Source organism: Sminthopsis crassicaudata, chromosome 2, assembly GCF_048593235.1.
Source record: "Sminthopsis crassicaudata isolate SCR6 chromosome 2, ASM4859323v1, whole genome shotgun sequence".
NCBI classification, from domain to species: domain Eukaryota; kingdom Metazoa; phylum Chordata; class Mammalia; order Dasyuromorphia; family Dasyuridae; genus Sminthopsis; species Sminthopsis crassicaudata.
In genome coordinates, this window is record NC_133618.1 from 420,675,796 (window position 1) to 420,698,261 (window position 22,466).

Sequence of the window (22,466 nt, forward strand, 5' to 3'; positions counted from 1 at the left end):
AGGGGCGGGAGAGCCGAGCGGAGGACGGAGGCAGCCTGGAGCCCGGAGCTGGGAGCGCAGCGCTTAGGGGGAGGCTCGCGCTCGCGCTCTGGCTCCAGCGTTAGCGCCCGCTCCCGCTCAGTGCGGCCGGATCCGGGGAGCCCGCAGCTGGCGAGAAGCTCCCTCCTCCCCTCCGCACCCCCCTCCCCACTACACTTACACACGCGCGCACGCTCTGCACAGCTTCGCCTGCCGGAGAGCCGAGCGGCACATGGGAGAGTGAGGCAGAGGACTGCGGTGAGCCGCGATCGGAGAAGGCGGAGCGGAGCCCCGGTGCCCGGGGGAGCCTTAGTGCCCGGGCCGGGGCCGCAGGGCCGAATGGACAGCGCCGCAGCCCCGGCCGGCCCCCCCTGCACCCGTTAGCGCCGCCCCCTCTCGGTCCCCCTCGGAGCTCCGTGCCCGAGTGCCTGTGCCGGCTGCGCCCGGCCATCCCGGACTCAGTCCCCCACCCTACCCCCGCCGCCACCTCCGCCCCGGGCTGTGCCGCAGGAGCGGGCGCGCTGCCCTTGGGCCGGAGCCACCGCGGCCGCCGCTCCTCCCGCCGGGCCCGATCATGGTGCCCCCGCTGCTGGATGGGCCCGAACAGCCCCGCCGGCGCCGTTGAGCCCCGGGCCCCCCCCAGCCGGGAGCTGCATGGGGGAGCGCGGACCGGCTCGGGAAGATGCCGAGGAATGAGCTGCCCCTGCCCGAGGGCTGGGAGGAGGCCCGGGACTTCGATGGCAAGGTTTACTACATCGACCACACCAGTCGCACCACCAGCTGGATCGACCCGCGGGACAGGTAGGACATGGGAGAGGAAAGGGAAGGAGGAGGGGGAGGGAGAATCGCCTTCACTCCGCCCTGGGTGCTCTACCCATGGCACCCCTCACACTCCACCTCCAGTCCCACTCTGTAAGAGAAGGTGGCGGCATGCTGGGTGATGAGAGGTTGGAGTATTAGAGGGCAGGTGTCTGACTCCCTCTTCACAGAGCTGGAAGAGGTTTTAGAGATCAATTAGCTCAGCCCTTTCTTTTATTGATAAGATTTGTGGCTTTAAAATTTTTTGCTTTGATGTTTTGGGGCGTGGGGGGTAGAACTTCCACCATCTTTCATATTTAGCCAACCAGAACTACTCTTTGGCCACGCACCTGCTCCTGAGAGCCCTCCCTGGATTTTCCAAGACTTAGGGGATGCTCACATGTCTGGGGTTGACTGTGACAATTTCCAGTGAAGGTTAAAACTGCTTCTTTTACAGAAGAGCTCTTCCAACTTAAGAATTGCAGGGGATGACTTTTGGGGGATCTTAACTGTCCTAGAACTCTCCGAGGCCACAACACACTCCCGTATCCACACCCCTCCGGTCTACCAGATGGGAAGCTTATTCCTCTAAGGAAGCGTCAGTGAGTGCACCTGTCTGGGCTACCGGGGCTTTTCTCGAAAGTAGCTAGTTGTGCAAGAGTGGTCCCACCTATCTCATCCCAGTGTTTTTTCCCTCGACCTCAGAACCACCCAAGCAAGTAAAAGGTAAAGCTTGGAGAAAAGAAAGGAGGATCTGGGAAGACTAGATATCCTTAGCAACACAACAGAGCCTTTTAGAACTAGAGTTTCTAAAAAGTGTGGTTCCCCAACATTTGAGAAATATGAGTGTGGAGGAGGGGGGCCTAGGAAGAAGACATTACCCAGAGGTCCATGGATAAGGGTAGGTCTGAAAGGTGGGGAAGAACTAAAAGAATAGAAGGGAAGAACAGGAATTGAATCAGTAAAGATGCCTTAGGCCTTAGGGAGCTGTGGTCTGTGCAATTATCACACACTCAAGTGGTCATCAAAGGCTCCCATAAAGGAATTTGGTGGGGGGGAGTAAGAGAACGGGGAGGCAGTCAGTGAGCTGAAGGGAAGCAGAAATGACAGGAAGATGAGTGAGAGGGAAGGCTATGAAGGAGGGTGGGGAAAACCAGATAGCCTGCAACCTGGGCTAAGCAGCTTGTCTCACCAAGAATGTCACAGCTACTTGGAAGCTGTTATAATGTTAATGGAGGTGAGAGGCCTCTCTTGTACCCATTGTGATCATTTCCTCCTCCTCCTCTTTCTTCCCACTCTAGAACTTCTTATCCCATGCTTTTGCACAAGAAGGAACTGGGACATATATTTGTCCTGGAAGGCACAATTCCCTCCTCCTCTGGTTAGCACTAGGTGTTTATTTTTTAAAGGAGATATTTGTAAAGTGCTTGGAACAGTGTCTGACACATAATAAGCTCTTAATAAAATGCCTATTCTCTTGTTTTCCCCTTTTCTGCTTAAAGGCAGAGTATGAGAAGGTTTAAGGAGTTCCCTCTTTGCTATTCCTCACTTTTGAGAATCCTGGCCAATGCTTATTGTTGTTGTTCAATTTCCCCAATGAAAAGTGACCTTTGAAAGTATCCAATATGTAATGCCCCTGTCCGCCCTTGCCATCATGATCTGCAAAGCACAAAAACCCATAGGGATGAAAGAAGCTGGATCCCTCATAATTGGTATGTGGGCCTTATGGCCTTCAGATTCATATAAAATGAGGTCCCTAGAAAGCAGCCTGCAAGGGGGAATCATTAGGAATCCAAGACAAGAATTTACAAAGAAGAGAGCAGAGCAGCTAGATGGTGCTGTGGATAGAGCACTGGCCCTTGGAGTCCAGGAAGACTTGAATTCAAATCTAGACTTCTAACACTTCTTTAGCTGTGTGTGACCCTGAGTCCCAGTTGCCTAGCCAAAAACAAAACAAAAGAAAATGCACAAAGATGTGCATTGGCAACTCAGCACTTTCACTGATGGCAATCTTAATGAATCTTGTTCCTTCCTTTCACCTGGGTTTTCATAAGATCCTTCAATCACAGATTTAAAGTTGGAAGGCCTAAAGAGATTAGGTGATTTGTTCAGGGTCCAACTAGTAAGTATCTAAGAGAAGATTTGAACTCAACTCTTCTGACTCCAAGCCCAATGTCTCTCCAATGCCTCATGCTAGAAATTGGATATTTATTTTAGATTCTATAGGATTCCAGATTTAGAGCTACAAGGGACCTCAGATGTTGTCCAGCCTAATTCCTTCATTTTTCAGATGAAACTCAGAGAAACTGAGCCCTAGGGGGGCTTAGTTAAGTAACATGAGCAAGGTTACACAGGTTCTCTGGTACCAGAGTCAGTACTATACCACTGTACCACTCTGCATGGTTACATATACCAGTGACCCTGTTCCAGAATCATTAGACAGTGCAGCTATGGCCCTAAACTCTTTCCATGGCTTCTCAAAAAAAATGCAGAAGGCTCAAAATCTTATGAACTTTCTTTTCTCCTGATCACTTCCTCCAAATCCAGCTAGGCAGCTTCATGTATGTTACTGTGGTTTCAGGGTATTGGGAATCCCTAGGGATTCAAAAGGCTTTCTTCTACAAAAATACAAATATGCTCATTTGATTAGGAGTGGAGCTGCATAATTTCAAGCTCTCTTCTAGTTCTAACATCCTATTAGTTCTATAATCTCCACCCCTTGGAGGTCCCCATACAAAACATTTCCTCAGGCAACTAGGCTAAGGTGGAGATTGGTGTGGATTGTTCAGTTATGAAAAAGAGTTGGTTCTTTCTCTTGTTTTTTTATGTTGATTTTAAAGATACTGCCTTGAAGAATTTGGGATTGTGTCATCTGGTTTGGAAATTATGGAATTTAGGGGAGTGTTGTAGGGCAGGAAAAAGAGAACTACCTATGGAATCAAAAGTTGTATGGAGTTTTCTTGGCAATAATACTGGAGTGGTTTGCCATTTCCTTCTCCAACCCATTTTATAGATGAGAAACTGAGGTAGAGTAGGTTAAATGACTTGTCTAGGGTCACACAGCTGATTTGAACTCAGGAAGATGAGTCTTCTTGACTCTAGGCCTGGTACTCTATCCAATGCACCAGATTGCCCAATGAGTCAGAAGACTTGAGTTCAAATCCCATCATTGGTATTTACTATCTGGGTGACTTTGGACAAGTCACCTAATTTCAAGTTTACATTTTTTAAATGATGAGGATTGGATTATGTGGCCATTGAGGACTTTTCCAGCTCTAAATCTGTGATTCTATGATATGGAGTGGGGTGGGGATAGAGAGAATGATTCAATGGAAAGAACATTGGTACTAGGGTCAGAGGACCTGGATTTAAAACTCAACCCTAGGTTTATTCCCTAAGTGAATGGGAAAATCATTTTTTCCTCTTAGGCCTCGGTTTCCTTATCTGTAAAATGATGGGATTAGATAAATGAGATCTCTTCCAATTCCTAGTCTATTATCCTTTTCCATTTTCCTGTTTACTTGCTTATCAGCAGCTATATTCTAGTCTATGATATAAGCAAGTTAGTTCTTGTTTCTGTCCCTCAGTTTCTTCACATGTAAAAAGAAAGGCTTGGAGCAGGGTGATGGATTGGAAAGAATATTGGCTTTGAAGTGAAAAGATCCAGATACAAACCCCAGCACCACCACTTAATGTTTTCATGAGTTGGTACAAGTTATTTCACCATCTCCTGGCCTCAGTTTCCTTATTAATAAAATGGAGTAGGACTAGATGCTTTTCAAGGTCCCTTTCCAAAGCTTTTAGTTATTTAGAATTACCCATCCCCTCCCCTTTGCCTTCCTTGCACCTAATATAATGCCTTGCACATAGTAAGCATTTAATAAATGGTTGTCAAATTCCAGCTCTATATGGAAGCTTCTATGGTGAAAAAACTCTAAGGGTTCTTCTAGCTTTAAAATTCTGTGCTCTTCTAAGAACTCTGCATCTTTCCAGACCTCCTGACTTCGGGGCTGGATAGAGAGTGCATGGCTGTGGGGAGGAGGAGGCGTGACTCCAAGTTTAACAAAGCTAAATGCAGTACAGTTTCTTCTTAGAGGGGGTAAGATCCTGCCAAGGTAATTACATGTCTAAAACTAGTTAATGCTTTAAAACAAGATGATTTTCTTTTCTTTGCTGGCAATTCTTTTTTTTTTTTTTTTTCCCCTTTGGCTTTTTCCTTACTCAATTAGAAGATGCCTACACATCCCTCCATCTAAGGAAGTTATATCAAATGATCATTTATTTAATCAGAAAAGTAATTTCTTAACTGTGGTGGGGAGAACAGACTCTCCAGTTACCAGCTCAAAAGAATGTCTTGGCACATTCCTCCCTCTGGGGGTAAAGCTGTTTTGTGTGCTGTCCTGCGGATGGAGGGAGGCTGCTGGGGGTAGGGAATCCGATTTAAGGCTTCCCTTTCACTAGGGGAGTTGAAGAGCAGCCAGGCAGTGAGCCTGCCAGCTTTCCCCCTTCACTGAGAGGAAGACTGGGAGGTTGAAATTCCTGCAGATGGTTGTCCGAACAACCTTAGAGAGCCAAATGTGCAGCTCACATTCCCTGCCCACTAGGCTAAAGGCTCCGACATTACCACAAGTCACCATTGATGAAAGGGTCAAGCCCAGGAACCTGAAGGGTCATTTGGGACCAGGTTCTGCCAGCCTGGTATTCACAGGGCCCAGGAGCCGTTCTCATCTTGCGGAATAATTTGGCCTTCTTCAAGGAGAAACAAGGGTTACCTGATACCATATTGTAGTGGGGAAAAAAAACTGATGGCAAGGCACTTAGAAGACCTTGCTTCAAGTCTTGGCCCTAGTACAAAATAGCTGTGTGACTTTGGGCTAGTCACATAACATTGATCTTCAGTTTTCTTAATCTCTTAAAATAAAAGGTGGGGAAAGGATATGAAACTTGGAGCAAATGGCTTCTAAAGTCCCTTCTAGTCTTGAAGTCTTTGGTATATATAGTTTAATGAGATTCAGGAAGTTAACACAGTTGCCTGGTACGTAATACATATTATATACATGTTAGCTATTATTATTATTACAATGAGATAATTTCTGGCAGTGCTTAGCCAATTCTTCCATGATATGGAATAGCCAATGCAAAAGTTGTTCTGACATTATGCACCAGGAACTACCACTTCCATCCCATTGATTGCTCATTAGGTGAGAGGGTTCTAGACCTTCAATTCTTGATGATCGGGTGTCGATTAATTTGGAAGCTATGTCACAACACAGATACCATCCTGCTCAGCTGGATCAGAGCTTCAACTCAGCTTCAGAGCCTAAGGAATTTTTGCCATGGAAATGCTATAGACTTCTTCAACTAAATTAACATGATTTCAATTATTCTTACCTAATTTCATTGTCCTAGACATTGATTGTCAAGAATTGATTGTAAAGTAGGGCTAATTTTAATTTATTTAAATCGTCTCGAGGGCTATATAGTGTACCTGCTTACTTTGTCCTAACAAACTGAGCTAATTTCTCCCGACTTCATAGCCAGAGTTGGAGTGTTGTTTAACTCTTTGGGGCCATATAGACCAGGAGATCATTGAAGCAAACAACTTAGGGCCTTTTGGGATTGGGTTGGCCTTGGACTAAATTCAAATATAGACCCATGGTGAAAGTGGGGAAGGGGAAATTGGTTTGTGGACAGGCTTAGGAACTCCAAAGATGGGGAAAACCCAATTTGAATCTTGGTAAAAGTTGCATCTAAGTAACTTTGGAGCAGCTGTGTAGTTTATTATGTGTGTTAGGAAAGTGGTTTGTTCAGACACCTTCTTTATGTTCTAATGACTATTCTCTATTGAAACAGAATAGTCTCACATCTAAATGTAAATCTCATACCCAGCAGTTTTGATTTAGAAAAGTCCAAGCCTCAACTGTTGCTGAGTGAAATGAGCAGAACCAGAAGATCACTATACACTTCAACAACAATACTGTATGAGGATGTATTCTGATGGAAGTGGAAATCTTCAACATAAAGAAGATCCAACTCACTTCCAGTTGATCAATGATGGACAGAAATAACTACACCCAGAGAAGGAACACTGGGAAGCAAATGTAGATTGTTAGCACTACTGTCTATCTACCCAGGTTACTTATACCTTCGGAAGCTGGTGACTAATGTGCAACAAGAAAATGGTATTTACACACATATATTGTATCTAGGTTATATTGTAACACATGTAAAATGTATGGGATTACCTGCCATCGGGGGGAGGGAGTAGAGGGAGGGAGAGGATAATTTGGAAAAATGAATAAAAAAAAAAAAAAAAAAAAAAAAGAAAAGAAAAGTCCAAGCCTTCTTTGTAAAGTCTAGGTCTAGGTGTTCATATTCACTTCCAAGGTACTTTGATTAAAAACTGCTTACCTAACCTAGCTAAGTCTTTGAAGGAGTAGCATAGCTGACATCATTGTTATCTTTATTCACTCCCCTGCACATTTCCCCCCAAATACACCCTAGTAAGAGGGCTGGTTTCCATTCCTTTGCAAACCCTGATAGCAATGAGAGAAATACTGTCTTTCTGAAGAAGACTGACTCAGGTTACTTTTCAGGAGTTCCTAGTTACAGGGAAGATTGGAATGCTTCTTGGTACTCTCCTCTCAGGTGCTTGTAAAATGAGAAGGGGATACGTTAAACAGGGGTTAAGAGGTGGATGCATGTGTTGCTGGAGCCCTTTGCCTATGGGAACCGTTTGTTTTATGTGAATGGCTTTTTCAGATGTGATTTAGTGGTGCACCCAGGATGGTGGCTCTCTGTCTTTCATTTAGAACTTCCAGCAAAGCAGAGCATTCATTGCAAATGCTCACAAAATTAAATCCACTTCATTTGGAGAAGTGGCTCAGAAAGTCTCATAGCTTTCCACCAAAAGGGTTAAGAATCTTTAGCATGGAAGTCTGATGCTAACACAGCATCTTCATGTGAAAGAGAGGCTGTCAATCAGGTCTCCAGTCTGGTTCCAGGCTTCATGCAGCAGGTCAGTTCAACAAACCCTGACAGGCCATCATATTCCAAATCTTGAATATAGCATTCAAAAAAGAGCTCCTACTCTTGCTGACAGTTCTCTGTTCATAGGATAATAGAGTCACAGATTTAGCACTGGAAAGAATCTTAGAAGCCATCTAGCCCAAATTCCAGATTTTACTGATGAAGAAACTGAGAGCCCATGTTATTTACCAAAAGTTATATAGTTACTAAGTATCTGTGATATAATATGAACTCGAGTCTTTCTAACTTTCAGGTCTACACCACACTGAGTCCCTTTCTCTTTTAGAATTAGATAAAAGGATAGAAAACCAGGAAACTGGATACAGTGGCAATTTTGTTCTTTAACCTTTGACAAGGTTATTAAGCCTATAGCTATGCAAGAAACATTCCTGAGAGAATAGCTCACTTCTGCATTCTGTAGGGGAAGATATCAAATCTGAAAGTGGGGGCTGGGAAGCCCAAGAGGGAATCGCAAGGAGGGGATGAAAAATGCAGGTGATTTCAGTTTTCCCTTAGTTATCTCCTGTACCAAGGGTATCTTACTGTTTGGGAGAAAAAGAACATTAAAGTTTCAAATGTCTGCTAGAGAAAATGGACTCAAGCTTAAGTTTGTCTTCCATAGTCAGCCATAGAAAATGATAACAAAACTGCATCAAGATTAGGAATACCTTTTTGTGAGCTTTTCTTTTTTCCTCTTCCACCTTTCCTATTTATCGCTAAAAGAGGGAGCAGGAGCCAAGCACAGCTGCAGACTTTCCCAAGTGGGTTGCCTTGCAGGTGCTCTGTCATGATTGGACCTAAACAGCACATTGAGGAACATTGTGTTTCCCTGGTCCTGACTCACAGCCCAATGGGAGTTACTTGGTAGATTTGTCCTTGGGAACTACCCTGGAGATCCAGGTTCTGGCTTGGGAGGTAGAAGAAAATACATGGACTGAACAAGACAAGCAGAACCAGGAGAATAATTTATCTGATTAAACACAAGTAATATAAATAAAAAATCACACTGAAAGATTTCAGAATTGAGCCATCGATAAAATAAATATTAAAAAAACACACAGAGACTCAAATAGAAGGAAATTCAGAAAAGAAAGACAGGCAGGGCAGTTTTCTTACTATCATGTAAGTTCAATACATACTTTTAAAAACCCTGATATGTAAAATGATATGTAAAGCTCAGTTTCTTGTAAATATTCTTTTTTGTTTGTTAAATTCATAATGTATAATTATTATATAATAGATCATGTTTGTTAAGTTCATAAAAGACCTTGTTTATTAAGTTCATAATAATAATATGAAAAAAGAACTTTAGAGCTCTGATCAAGGCAGTAATCAACTATGATTCCAAAGGCTTGGCAGTAAAGCATATCCATCTCTCAGCAGAAAGGTAGATTATGGGTGCTGAATGTGGCATATGTCACCAGACATGACCAATATGTTGATTTGTTTCACTTAATTTTTTTATTAAAAAGTTCTGTTGAGAGGAGAAAGAGAAAGAGGGTGAGCTGTTAAAATTTATCAACAAAGCATTGAAACTTTAAAAAAATATTTTATAGAAAGAAAAGCATAGGAATATAGGTATCAGCATTCTTTAGAATGGAATGGTTCATTAGGAATGAAGGGTAGCATTTTAACCTCTGAACTAAAGTAACATAGGAAATCCTAATATATGTTCTTTGTGTGCTGTGAAGGAAAATATGTGTGGTTTAAACCAAATTTGGGGTTGAAATCCAAGGAGAGAGGCCTCACAACATTCAAGGTCTTTGGTTGTTTTTACTTGCTTGCCTTTTGAAAATTGCTGGAATCCCTCTGTCTCCCCCAATCCCAGCAGACTGAATTCATCTGTCAGGTGGGCCAACTTTCACATTTCAATTAGTGTTTGAAACCACTCTGGCGTCACTGATTATATAAATAAATCAATAAACCTCTTTTTTTCTGCCCTTATCTGGGACTAAGAAGCCAAACCCTTCTTAGGAATTTCTGAAATGAGTGCTGCATGGAAGTTGACACCAATGCTGTCACAGTGAAATGGGAGTTATAAATTGTAGATGTCATTGTGGGGCATTGATTCATAGGGTTCTTTATGCCAGGATTGTTTTATGTCAGGACTCCACTTCTCTTTTAGAGTGAAGTTATCTTGGGCATCATGTTGTGTTTGACACAGTGGTGCTCAGTACTGTCTTTTTCCTCTTGATCATAAAGGGGATCTTATTTTCAACACTTCTTATCACTTATCTTAAAGTTGACATCCAGATGTATTGTCCGGTATAGTGAGTACTCTCTAGGCCGGTCATATTTCTTAGTCAGATCAGAGGTAGTTCTCTTCCTCATTCCCATTTTCCTATCCTAAAGCTGAAAAGAAACTTTTCAGCATGATTCTGGGTTTAGAGTAGGGGACTTGGGTTGGAAGGAAAGGATTTATTAAGCACCTACTATGCATCAAGTATTGTGCTAAGTGTTTTAAAAATATCTTATTTAATCATCATAATAATATTTGAGAGGTGGATGCTATCTATTTTTCCAGATGGGGAAATTAAGGCAAATAGAAGTTAAATAATTTGCCCAAGATCACACAACTAAGAGCCTGAGGTGGATTTGAAATCAACTCTTCCGGACTTCTTATCTAGCACTCTATCCAATACTGTACTACCTGCCTCCTGGCTTGATTTCTTGCTCCCCTCTATGATTCTAGGAAAGTCATTTAATATCTGTGGACCTCAGTTATCTCATCTGTTAGTTGAAATGTTGAACCAGATGACTTCTATATTCTTTTTCAGCTGTAAATCCATTATGTAGGTTATCTAGTCCCCAATCTGTCCCATGGCTGGATCTAGGGGTTGTGAAGAAAGAATGTCTTTCCAGAATCCTCTTATGCTAAACCCTAAGATGCTGACCTATAGACAAAATAAGTTCTGAGATTATTGCATGTGAATCACACAAAAAGGAAGGAACACAGGAAGTCAGGAGTTAGGGGACCAAGTACAGATTGGAGAATGTATAGATAGTTGACCTGTTTCCTTCATATCCTTGAAGTTCTTAAATTTGTTACTTATCCTGAAATGTTACAGTCTGAGTATCCATTGCTACCAGAATATCACAGGAAACAATGTTGTTCTCTATGTTTTAATAGAGTTGTATGATAAAAGAGCAGCCCTCAAAGAAACATCTCTTCTGTCTCCTTTTCTCATTTTTTCCCTTTTGGGTAACAAACATTCTGCTATGATCATTTAAGAGATTGATGCCCTACTACTTCAGCCGCTATTTCTCTCTCCCTCATCCACATGGGCCACATTCCTAATCAACCAATTGGACATTGAATAGAAAACTACTTTTCTGACATTTATGGAGGTACAGAGAGAGGTTAGCACATATTGTATATTCAAAGATGATCATGGGTTTGTGGCTAGAGAACTGGTCTCAGAGTTAGGAAGAGGTAGATTCAAGTCCAGATTGTCTGTTCCCCTGGCAACTTTCTAAGTCTATATTGCAGAGTAGGTATTCATCTACTTCTGTTGTTCAGTTGTTTCATTCATGTCTGACTCGTTATGATCCCGTTTGGGGTTTTCTTGGCAGAGATACTCTAGTGGTTTACCATTTTCTAGCTAAGGAAATCAAGACAAATAGGATTAAGGGACTTACCCAGGATCACACAGCTAGTGTCTGAGGCCACATTTGACCTCAAGAAGAGGGCTGACAGTTTACTTTAACTCTTAGCTGCCCAGTCATCTACATTGGTAAAGAGAAATTCTTCATTAGAATGCCCCCACCTTGATGAAATCACAGGTCAGTTTCCCTCTCAACTCCCTTTCTTATACCCAGAAAAAATAGCAAACATCTTCTTATTCCTTATTTATGAATTTGGCATAATTCATTAATTTGATATTAATCAGGTTCTTAGTATGTTGTTGTTATTATTGTTGTTGTTATTATTATTATTATTATTCTGTGTCTCATTCCTCTGTTAACTAACACAATCCTGTAGCCTTGATCACTGGATCCCTCTACCTTTCTGGCTAATACAGCATCACTGCTACCAGAGCACCAGAAGCGCAAGATAAGAGAATCATCAGATTTTAAATCATTAAGGGACCTTGAAAATCAGATTAAAAACTTTAGGTCCAGACAGAGGAATTATTTTATCCAAGATCACACAGTGATAGAGCTGAGAATTAAAAACCAAGATCCAGTTATTCACAATCCATGTTATATATCACATTGCTCTTTTCTTTCTAGGTCCCAAATCTACTCCTTCATCCCAAATCAGTCAGCCAGCAAACATTTATTAAGAGGCTTCTGTGTGCCAGGTACTGTGTTAAATGCTGGGAAAACAAAAAAAAGGAAAAAGATAGCCCCTGTTTTCTAGGCACTCGAAGCCAACTGGGAACACAAATAATTAACTATAGATAGTATAAATTGGAGGTAATTCACAGAGGGAATACTCTAGATTAAGGGGGAATCAGGAAAAAGCTTCCTATAAAAAGATGGGATTTTAGATGGGATTTGAAGGAAGCCTAGAAGCCAAGATGAGGAGTGAAAGAATTCCAGGGTGGGGCATAGCCATTGAAAATGCCTTGAGTCAAGATAGAGCTTTTTGTGTCACAATGGTTCTTACAATCTACTATCTACAGCACAATATGTATGTGTAGGAGATATATTTTAGATGTATTTCTTACTGAAATTGCTTCACCTCTCTGGATCTCTAGTTCTCCATATGTATATAATTTTTTTCTAGTAAATTTATTTATTTTTAATACATTGCTTTATGAATTATGTTAGGAGAGAAAATTTAGAGCAAAAGGGAAAAAACCATGGGAGAAATTAAAAAAAAAAAAAAACTGAAAAAAGAAGTGAACATAGCATGCCTTGATTTACATCCAGTCTCCTTAGTTTTTTCTGGATGCAGATGGCATTTTCTGATCAAAGTCTATTGGGATTACTTTGGATCACTGAACCACTGAGAAGAACCATGTTTTTCATAGTTGATCATCTCATATTCTTGCTGTTATTGTCCACTGTGTATTTCTGGTTCTGCTTGTTTCACTCAGCATCAGTTTATGTAAATCTTTCTAGGCCTTTCCAAAATCAGCTTGTTCATCGATAATTTTATATGAACAATATTATTCTATTACCTTCATATAGCACAACTTGTTCAGCCATTCCCCAATTGATGGGCATCTACTCATTTTCCCATTCTTTGCTACCACAAAAAGAACTGCTACAAACACATAATCCATCTCTTAATCCATTTCATATAAATAAATACTCAATACTTTAGGGGTCAACAGCCCCCTTATTCATAAACACAGATTACAACCTTTCTATAACTTATGAGAGTTTATATGGCAAAAAAATCACCACTTTACTGCTGTATTGATAACGTATCTCTCAGACTATGCATTCATCCCCAGGCGACAGGTTCTTTCCTGCTTGTCAGGATCTGGTGAAACTTATGCTTTATGGAGATCAACTTTTAGAACTTAGGATCTTCACACCATAAGTAGGAGTAGGATCTTAGAGAAGGATGTAAAAATGTAACTAGACAATTAACTGTATATAGAATATGCACATAAGAATATAGGAACTAGAAGCAAAAAAGTTCTTTAAAATCATCTACTATTTTACTCCTTCATTTTTTAGATGAGGACATTGAAACTCATAGAGATTAAATTATTTCTTCAAGATCACGTAGCTGCCTAGTACCAAAACGGATTTGAATCCAAGTTACTTGATTGTAAAATCTTGTGTTCATTCCATTCATTATATCACATTTCTTGTTTGAGCTTGCTAGAGCCAAGTTTGACATCTAAATACAAATTCCTTACTCTATTCATTCAGATTTACTGTTATCAATTTGTGCTGAGTAAATCATCCTCACTTTATGAAACTGTCCTAAGTACTTATTCTTTTTTTTTATTCTTTTTTATAATTTTATAATTATAATTTTTTTGACAGTACATATGCATGAGTAATTTTTTATAACATTATCCCTTGTATTCATTTTTCCAAATTTACCCCTCCCTCCCTCTACTCCCTCCCCTAGATGATAGGTAATCCCATACATATTAAATGTGTTACAGTATAACCTAGACACAATATATGTGTGTAAATCCAATTTTCTTGTTGCACGTTAAGAATTGGATTCCAAAGATATAAGTAACCTGGGTAGAAAGACAGTAATGCTAACAGGTTACATTCAATTCCCAGTGTCCCTTCTCTGGGTTTAGTTGTTTCTGTCCATCATTGATCAACTGGAAGTGAGTTGGATCTTCTTTATGTTGAAGATATCTACTAGGTACTTATTCTGGATTCCAAGAGACCTAACATCTTTATTGGTCTATTCTGTAGATGTTTATCATGGATAGTTGTTAATCACCTACACCTTCTTAATTCTCAGCACCTCCATTTCTGTTTTTCTTTATCAGGAAGAGACTACTTCTCATTTCTCATAACAAAAGACATACATACACACACCCATATACACACAGTACCACCCTGTAGCTATACAGTAATGAGTCTTTTGTAACTTTCCCTACTGTACTGAACACTGTTGCTACACTATCTTATCGGTGTCTTGGCTCATCAGAAAAAAAAAAAAAAAAAAAAAAAAAAAAAAAAAAAAAAAACAACCTTCTTCCAAATAGGAAAGCAATATATATTGGGCCTGCAAAATGACTTTTTAAATATTACCACTCTGTTTAAAGTTATTTCCATTTTACAAACTAATCCTATTAATAAGACATCCTGATAAACACTTCTTAAAGAAGTACATTTTCTGGAGGAGGATTCTGGGAAGATGGTGGAGCTGGTTGGTAAATTTTAAGCTCTCTCTATTTCCCCCTAAAATAGGACAAATTGCTCCTCAGAGTATACATAGACTGGTGAAAAACCAAAAAGACTTTGGACAAAACAGAGGTATTCCTAATACAGTCATACAAAATCTGAAGACCCTGAGCTGGGATTAATCTGTCTGAAATGCAAACACCTCTGATCTAGCTCCATAGAAACGTCAAGGAGTACACCTCGGGCTATTTAGTTGTGGCTGTACCCTCTGCAGGAACCATAGAGACTTTTACCTCCTGGACTGCTTGTCAAGTGGAGGTTTCAACCCAGGAAGACTAAGAACCTTGGCTGATTAGGAACGCCAGGCCCAGTTGTGCTGCAGAGACTTGGTCCTGAGTGAGAAGGAACCAGCACCTGCTAAGTGCAGAAGCTGCAGGGTGGGGGTATTGCTGGTGTGAGTACTTTCAGAAGAGTGGAGCTTTTGGTGTGGGGTTCCTGGTCAGAGTGGAGAGCTCAAGAGAAACTTGAGGTACTACCCCATGATTAGAGGTGCTTATACAAATACCCCTTATTTTAAAAAATGAGCTGCCAAAGAAGAAAGAACCCCACCATTGAAAGATATTATGGGAACAGGGAAGACCGGGATTCATCTGCAGAGGACACTTTAGTTAAAAAAAAAAAACAACAACAACAACAAAAAAAAAAACTTCTACCCCAAAGAGTAATGTAAATTGCTCTCTACCTTTAGAGAATTTATAGAAGAACTCAAAAAAGAATTCAAAAATCAAATGAGAGACATTGAAGAAAAATTAAAGAACAAAAACCATCCAAGAAAAACAAGATTACCCAAAAAAGTTAGCCAATTAGAAAAGGAGCTACAGAGTCTTAAATTTGAAAATAACTCTTTGAAAATTAGAATCAGGCAAGAGGAAGTCTGAGAAACCAAGAAATAACAAAACAGATTATAAAGAATAAGAAAACAGAACAGAATGTGAAACATATAAGAAAAATAACAGATCTAGAGAACAGATAAAGAAGAGAAACTATAAGAATAATTAAACTACCAGAAAGTTGTGACCAAAAAGAGAACCTTGACACAATAATGCAAGAAATAATCCTGGAAAATTGTCCTGGAATGATTGAACATGAGGAGAAAGTAGAAATAGAAAAAAAAAATCCATCAATTACCATCTCAAAGAGATCCTTTGTGGAAAACGTGTAGAAATATTATTGCCAAATTTCAAAACCCCCAGATGAAAGAGAAAATTTTGCAAGAAACAAGGAAAAAAAACCTCAAATACACTGGAGCTATAGTTAGAATTGTTCAAGACTTAGCCGCAGATACAATAAAAGACCACAGGTCTTGGAATCATATCTACAGACAAGCAAAAGAACTAAGCCTTCCACCAAAAATAGCATATCCAGCAAAATTATCTATAATTTTGAATGAGAAAAAAAAAATTCAACAAACTTGCAGATTTTCATGACTTTCTATTAGCCAAACTGAAACTTAACAGAAAATTTAACATATAAAAGCCAATATCAAAGAGCAATTTTAAGGAATTCAACATGGACAGTCTATTTTAAAATGGATAAATTGTTTATTTTTTTACATACGAAATAATTTATGTTTAAAATTTACATCAACAATGGGGTAAGCTCAAAAGAAAGATTGGCAGAATAAAGGTAAAAATAGTAATATGTTATACAAATGAGATGCAGAGGCATTGGTGGGGGGGGAGGGCTTGTAGTTTTGAAAATCTACTCAAAACCGGAATGAGTTCAATAGGCAACACTACATATATGCCATGAAGGGTATAGCACTTTCCAAAATCTGTAAAAAAATAAGTGGGGAGGATGGGTGGATGAAGAAGCAAAGGGTGAAGGAAGAAGACAAGGGATCCATGGGTGGGAAGAGAATAAGTAATAGCAAGGCAAGTTATAGAGTAGAATTTAATTAGAGTCAGCAGGGATAGGAAAGATGTGTGCCGGGAGGAGGTTGGTGAGTATGTGTATGTATGTATATATCTACATAGGTATGCATAAATATATCTTAACTATAGCCTGCTTGAGGGTGATGGGGGGATGAAAGAGAGATATGTATGTGTGTGTGTGTATATATATATATATATATATATATATATATATATAAATGTAGCCTTTCTTTACTATAGTCTGCCTGGGGATGGGGGGGACGGGATGAAAGGGGGAAAAAAAAAAGAATAGAGTAAATAAGGTGCACAGCAGAGAACAAAAGAACTATTTACAAGGAAGTAAAGAAAAGACAGACTATAACTATTACTCATGAATATAATTTCTTCTACTAATATATATACTTTCTTAAATTGGTAGTTATTGTTATATGTTTTGAATCCTCCCCAATCTGCTGGGCAGATGATAATGTTCTCTTCTGTTTTATTTCATTGTTTATATTGCATTCCTGTTTTCCTTTTTTCTTATTCTGTTTCTTCAAATAAAATAAATTGGGGAAAAAACTATACTTTAATCCTTTCCAGAATATTTTTAAAAACCCAGCTGAACACCTACTTTGTTTAAACTTTCTTTTTTTTCTATTTATAATCTTTATTTATAAATTTTTTGACATTATATATGCATGAGTAATTTTTTTTATAACATCCCTTGTATTTATTTTTCCAAATTCCCCCCTCCTTCCCTCTACTCCCTCCCCTTGATGACAGACAATCCCATATATTTTACATGAGTTACAATATAACCTAGATACAATATATGTGTGTAGATACCATTTTCTTGTTGCACATTAAGTATTAGATTCTGAAGGTATAAGTAACCTGGGTAGATAGACAGTAGTTCTGACAGTTTACATTTACTTCCCAGTGTTCCTTCTCTGGGTGTAGTTGTTTCTGTCCATCATTGATCAACTGGAAGTGAGTTGGATCTTCTTTATGTTGAAGATATCCACTTCCATGAGAATACATCTTCATACAATTGAAGTGTACAGCGATCTTCTGGTTCTATTCATTTCACTCAGCATCAGTTGATGTAAGTCTCTCCAAGCCTCTCTGTATTCCTCCTGCTGGTCATTTCTTACAGAGCAATAATATTCCATAACCTTCATATACCATAATTTACCCAACCATTCTCCAATTGATGGACATCCATTCATCTTCCAGTTTCTGGCCACTACAAAAAGAGCTGCCACAAACATTTTGGCGCATACAGGTCCCTTTCCCCTCTTTAGTATTTCTTTGGGATATAAGCCCAATAACAGCAATGCTGGATCAAAGGGTATGCACAGTTTGATAACTTTTGGGGCATAGTTCCAAATTGCTCTCTAGAATGGTTGGATTCTTTCACAACTCCACCAGCAATGTATTAGTGTCCCAGTTTTCCCACATTCCCTCCAACATTCATCATTATTTGTTCCTCTTAGCCAATCTGACAGGTGTGTAGTGGTATCTCAGAGTTGTCTTAATTTGCATTTCTCTGATCAGTAGTGATTTGGAACACTTTCATAGGAGTGGATATAATTTCAATTTCATTGTCTGAGAATTGTCTGTTCATATCCTTTGACCATTTATCAATTGGAGAATGGTTTGATTTCTTATAAATTAGGGTCAGTTCTCTATATATTTTGGAAATGAGATCTTTATTGGAACCTTTAACTGTAAAAATATTTTCCCAATTTGTTACTTTCCCTTCTAATCTTGTTTGCATTAGTATTGTTTGTACAGAAACTTTTTAATTTGATGTAATCAAAATCTTCTATTTTGTGATCAATAATGATCTCTAGTTCTCCTCTGGTCATAAATTCCTTCCTCCTCCACAGGTCTGAGAGGTAGACTATTCTTTGTTCCTCTAATCTATTTATGATCTCATTCTTTATGCCTAAATCATGGACCCATTTTGATCTTATCTTGGAATATGGTGTTAAGTGTGGATCCATATCTAATTTCTGCCATACTAATTTCCAGTTTTCCCAACAGTTTTTTCCAAATAATGAATTTTTATCCCTAATGTTGGTATCTTTGGGTTTGTCAAAGACTAGATTGCTATAGATTACCCTTTTTTGTCCTTTGTACCTAATCTGTTCCACTGATCGACTGGTCTAGTTCTTAGCCAATACCAAATGGTTTTGGTGATTGCTGCCATATAATATAGCTTTAGATCAGGTACACCTAGACCACCTTCATCTGACTTTTTTTTTATTAGTTCCCTTGCAATTCTCGACCTTTTGTTCTTCCATATGAATTTTGTTGTTATTTTTTCTAGGTCATTAAAATAGTTTCTTGGGAGTCTGATTGGTATAGCACTGAATAAATAGATTAGTTTGGGGAGTATTGTCATCTTTATTATATTCGCTTGGCCTATCCAAGAGCACTGTTTAAACTTTCTATGCATGTTATTTACCCCACTCAATCGAATGTTATATTCTTCTTAGTATAACTCAGGCAGAGACTGAAAACCAGGACTGTTTAGTATTTGTCTTTGTAGCTCCACCATCCCAAACACTGCTTTATATATAGGAGGTACTTAATAATTGTTGACTTAATAAAATTAATAATAGCTAATATTTAGGTAGTATTTACTGTGTGTTAGGCACTATGGTAAATGCTTAATAATTATCTCATTTTCAGTTTTTTTTTTCCTTTTTTTTTTTTTTTTTTTCCCTGAGGCTGGGGTTAAGTGACTTGCCCAGGGTCACACAGCTAGAATGTTTTAAGTGTCTGAGACCAGATTTGAACTCAGGTCCTCCTGACTTCAGGGCTGGTGCTCTATCCATTGAGCCATCTAGCTGCCCCCAATAATTATCTCATTAAATCCTCACAGAAACCCTGAGGTGTAGATGCTATTATTTTTATTTTTACCAATGAGGAAATTGAGGCAGAGACTAAATGACTTATCTAGGATAATACTGCTAGTAAGTATATGAAATCAAATTTTAAGTCAGATCTTCCTGACTTCAGGCTAAGCATTTTTTCTACCCACTGTGCCACCCAACTGTCTCTCATTGAATAAATTCATTAGGCAAAAGTTTATAGTGGCTCCTTTACATACTTCTGATTGAGAAAAAAAATATTGATTTTTCTCACCTTTAAACAGGGAAAAAACCCCAAAGGCCTCATCTAACATCTCCATTTTCCCTGTTGTGCAGGTGGCAATAAACTATAGTATAAATGCCTCAGAACTTCATGATCTGATATTATGACGCTCTAATCTAGCAGGTACCGATTCGTCTGTGAGCAGCTTTTTATTGTAGGCATGGACCTTACCCTAGACACATTCCTGAGATAACATAGTCTTGCCATCATGCTCTGTGAAAGTCAACAACACTACTGGAATGCCCAGGAGAGATATTGAGGGGTGGGGAAGATATTGGAGGGTGGGGAGAGGTGAAGGGCTCAAAAAGATCTGTCTTTGTGATAAATTCTTAGCCTATCTGGTACAAAACACACTAACTCCAGTACTAAATTGTAAACTTCTGGTGAAAACTTTTTTTTTTTTTTTAATTTGTCTTTATGTCATGTCACATGGTCCTGCCATGACTCCTAGGATAGTGCTTTCTATGTAGTAGAAATATCTTTTATGAATGAATGTAACATCATTTATTGAAAACCGAGCCCACAAGTCTTGGGAGATATTCTGCCTCTCCCATGATGCCTTTGGCACAAACTGTTTCACATGCTGGAATGATCTTCCCTTCTGCCTCTTGAAACAGCTCACTCCCCTCAAGACTCAGATCCAGAACTATCCAGCTTTGCCTGTTGACTTAATTCTCCCAGCCATTAGTACTTTACTGCCTGAATTAACAGTGTGTTTATTTTATATTTACTTATCTGTGCACATCTCTTCCTCCTCTTTCCCTCCCCCCCAAATAGAATGTAATCTTCTTAAAGGCAGGGACTATATTATTTTTGTCTTGGTGTCTCTCTGGTGTTACAGTTTGTCCTGTAACTGGTACTTGCTTGTTAAATTGAACTGAATTGAGTATGATGCAGACCAGCAATCAGTCAGGTCAAGTAAAGCAGTGAAGGTTTCCACTTAAGAATCTCCTCCTGATCCTCTCAAAAGAGCAGTCTGATTGCCTTGCTGGTCAGCATTAATGAAAGTACAGCATTGTTGAGTTTTGAGCCAGGCCTCCAGAAAACCAGCTGAGCCTGATAGAAACAATAGGAGCCAAGGTGTGTCCCAGCCTGTCTGATTGGAATGGGGCAGAAACTTCAAACATGCTGTCCGTGCAGAGCCAAGCCAGAATTGAACTTGCTCCAGTGGAAGGAAAGGCTGTATGACCCAAGCACGATGCCAGTGGAGTCAGGAGGACTAGAGTTCAAATGTAGCCTCAGACATTTAACACTTCCTAGCTGTGTGACCCTGGGCAAGTCATTTAACCCCAACTACCTTGCCCCCCCCCAAAAAAAAGATATATATCAAAGTCATTTAACTTTGACCTCAATTTCCTCATTTATAAAATGAAGGGACTTAATTTTAGTCTTAAAGTGCTTTTGTAATTCCAGATCTATGATCCTATTGCATAGAATGATGATTGTGACGTTTGATAGCTTTATATTGCCCATCATCACCCATAGACTTTTATAAACAATGTCAGAACTTCCCAAATCAGGAAGCAAACAGGACTCTAAAGAATCGACATATCTCAGAAGTCCCTCTCTTCTCTCTCCCCTTCCATTGCCCACCATACATCCAATACTTGCCTTCCATGTTTTTCTTTTGGGAAACTGACAATTGATATTTGCTAAACTAATAATTGTTCTCCCAACAGAAGGTAAACAGAGATACCATTACTCTCTTGGCAGATCCATCTATATAGAATTGGGAAAGGAAGAAGACAGAACCAGGTCCTTGTGTTCAGAGGAATACTGTCCATCTTTAGCTCTTAAAAACAAAATTTATTTCCTTATTCTTGTCAACTTAGTGCCATAAACCTGCTTTACCAGTTGAGTGATCTTATTTATTTATTCACTTGCCTATTTATCTTGGGGGGGAGGGGAAGGGGAGTGCTCCGAGGAAAAGGCTTAACTTAGCAGAACTGGGGACTTCTGTTTTTCAGTCTCTTAGTGCTTGAAACGTCATTAACACTCCCTTTGTAGACCTACCCTGCTGAAGCATTTGGAGATTTAAAAATTATGACTATAGCTGAGATGAGAAACAAGTTAGGCTGTTGACCTAGGTGGGAAAATTCCCTATATGATGGAGAAGAAACAGAGAATTGGGCTTGAATTATCTGAACAATTCGGGCCAAACTGAAATGCCATGGTAATTGTGGTTGAGTAGGCCAGGATTTAGTTAAACTGGAAATTCATGCTAGGGTAGATAATTTTTTAGGCTGTGTCCTGCAGAACCTCAGGGCAGTGTGGAAGCTTGCTAGGGATGGGGGCAGATTTCACAGGTTGGCTGCCAGTTCTTAAGAAATTACTAAATCTTTTTTAATATTCTTAAGTTTATGTGGGCATATTATTTCTGATTTAATTAAGTTCCTATCTTTTCTTTTATCTCCAGTTTGTAGTTCTCCTTATCCTGTAACTATCATTTTTCCCTAAGAGAACCAAAGGAGAAAGTGAATGATACAATATGATAATTTCATTAAGATTCCATTTTTTTTTTTTTAATTAAGCTTCTGTGTCTCTGAGGTTTGAGAAACAATAACATTTTAAGGACCTTTGAGCTAAAGATGTAAACTTCTCCATGGAGTCACAAGGTTCAATTTCAGGCACAGTAGATATTTCCTGCCTCCATTCTCTAGTCATCAGAATGAAACTCTTGGTGTAGGAAATTTGCTTATAAAGAACCTGTCACACAGGCTTTCAGTTTTATCTGCTATAGAATGAAAAGATTGAACTAAT

The 22,466-nt window shown here is 39.4% G+C and overlaps 1 protein-coding gene across 1 annotated transcript in view; it reads left to right on the top strand.

Moving 5' to 3' along the window:
* The first annotated feature begins 4 nt into the window (after positions 1 to 4).
* Positions 5 to 22,466, top strand: part of WWC1 (WW and C2 domain containing 1) — a 143,907-nt gene continuing 121,445 nt past the window's right edge. The window contains exon 1 of the mRNA XM_074292012.1: positions 5 to 819. Coding sequence (XP_074148113.1) covers positions 701 to 819 — 119 coding nt within the window. The 5' untranslated portion in view covers positions 5 to 700. The remainder of the gene's footprint in view (positions 820 to 22,466) is intronic.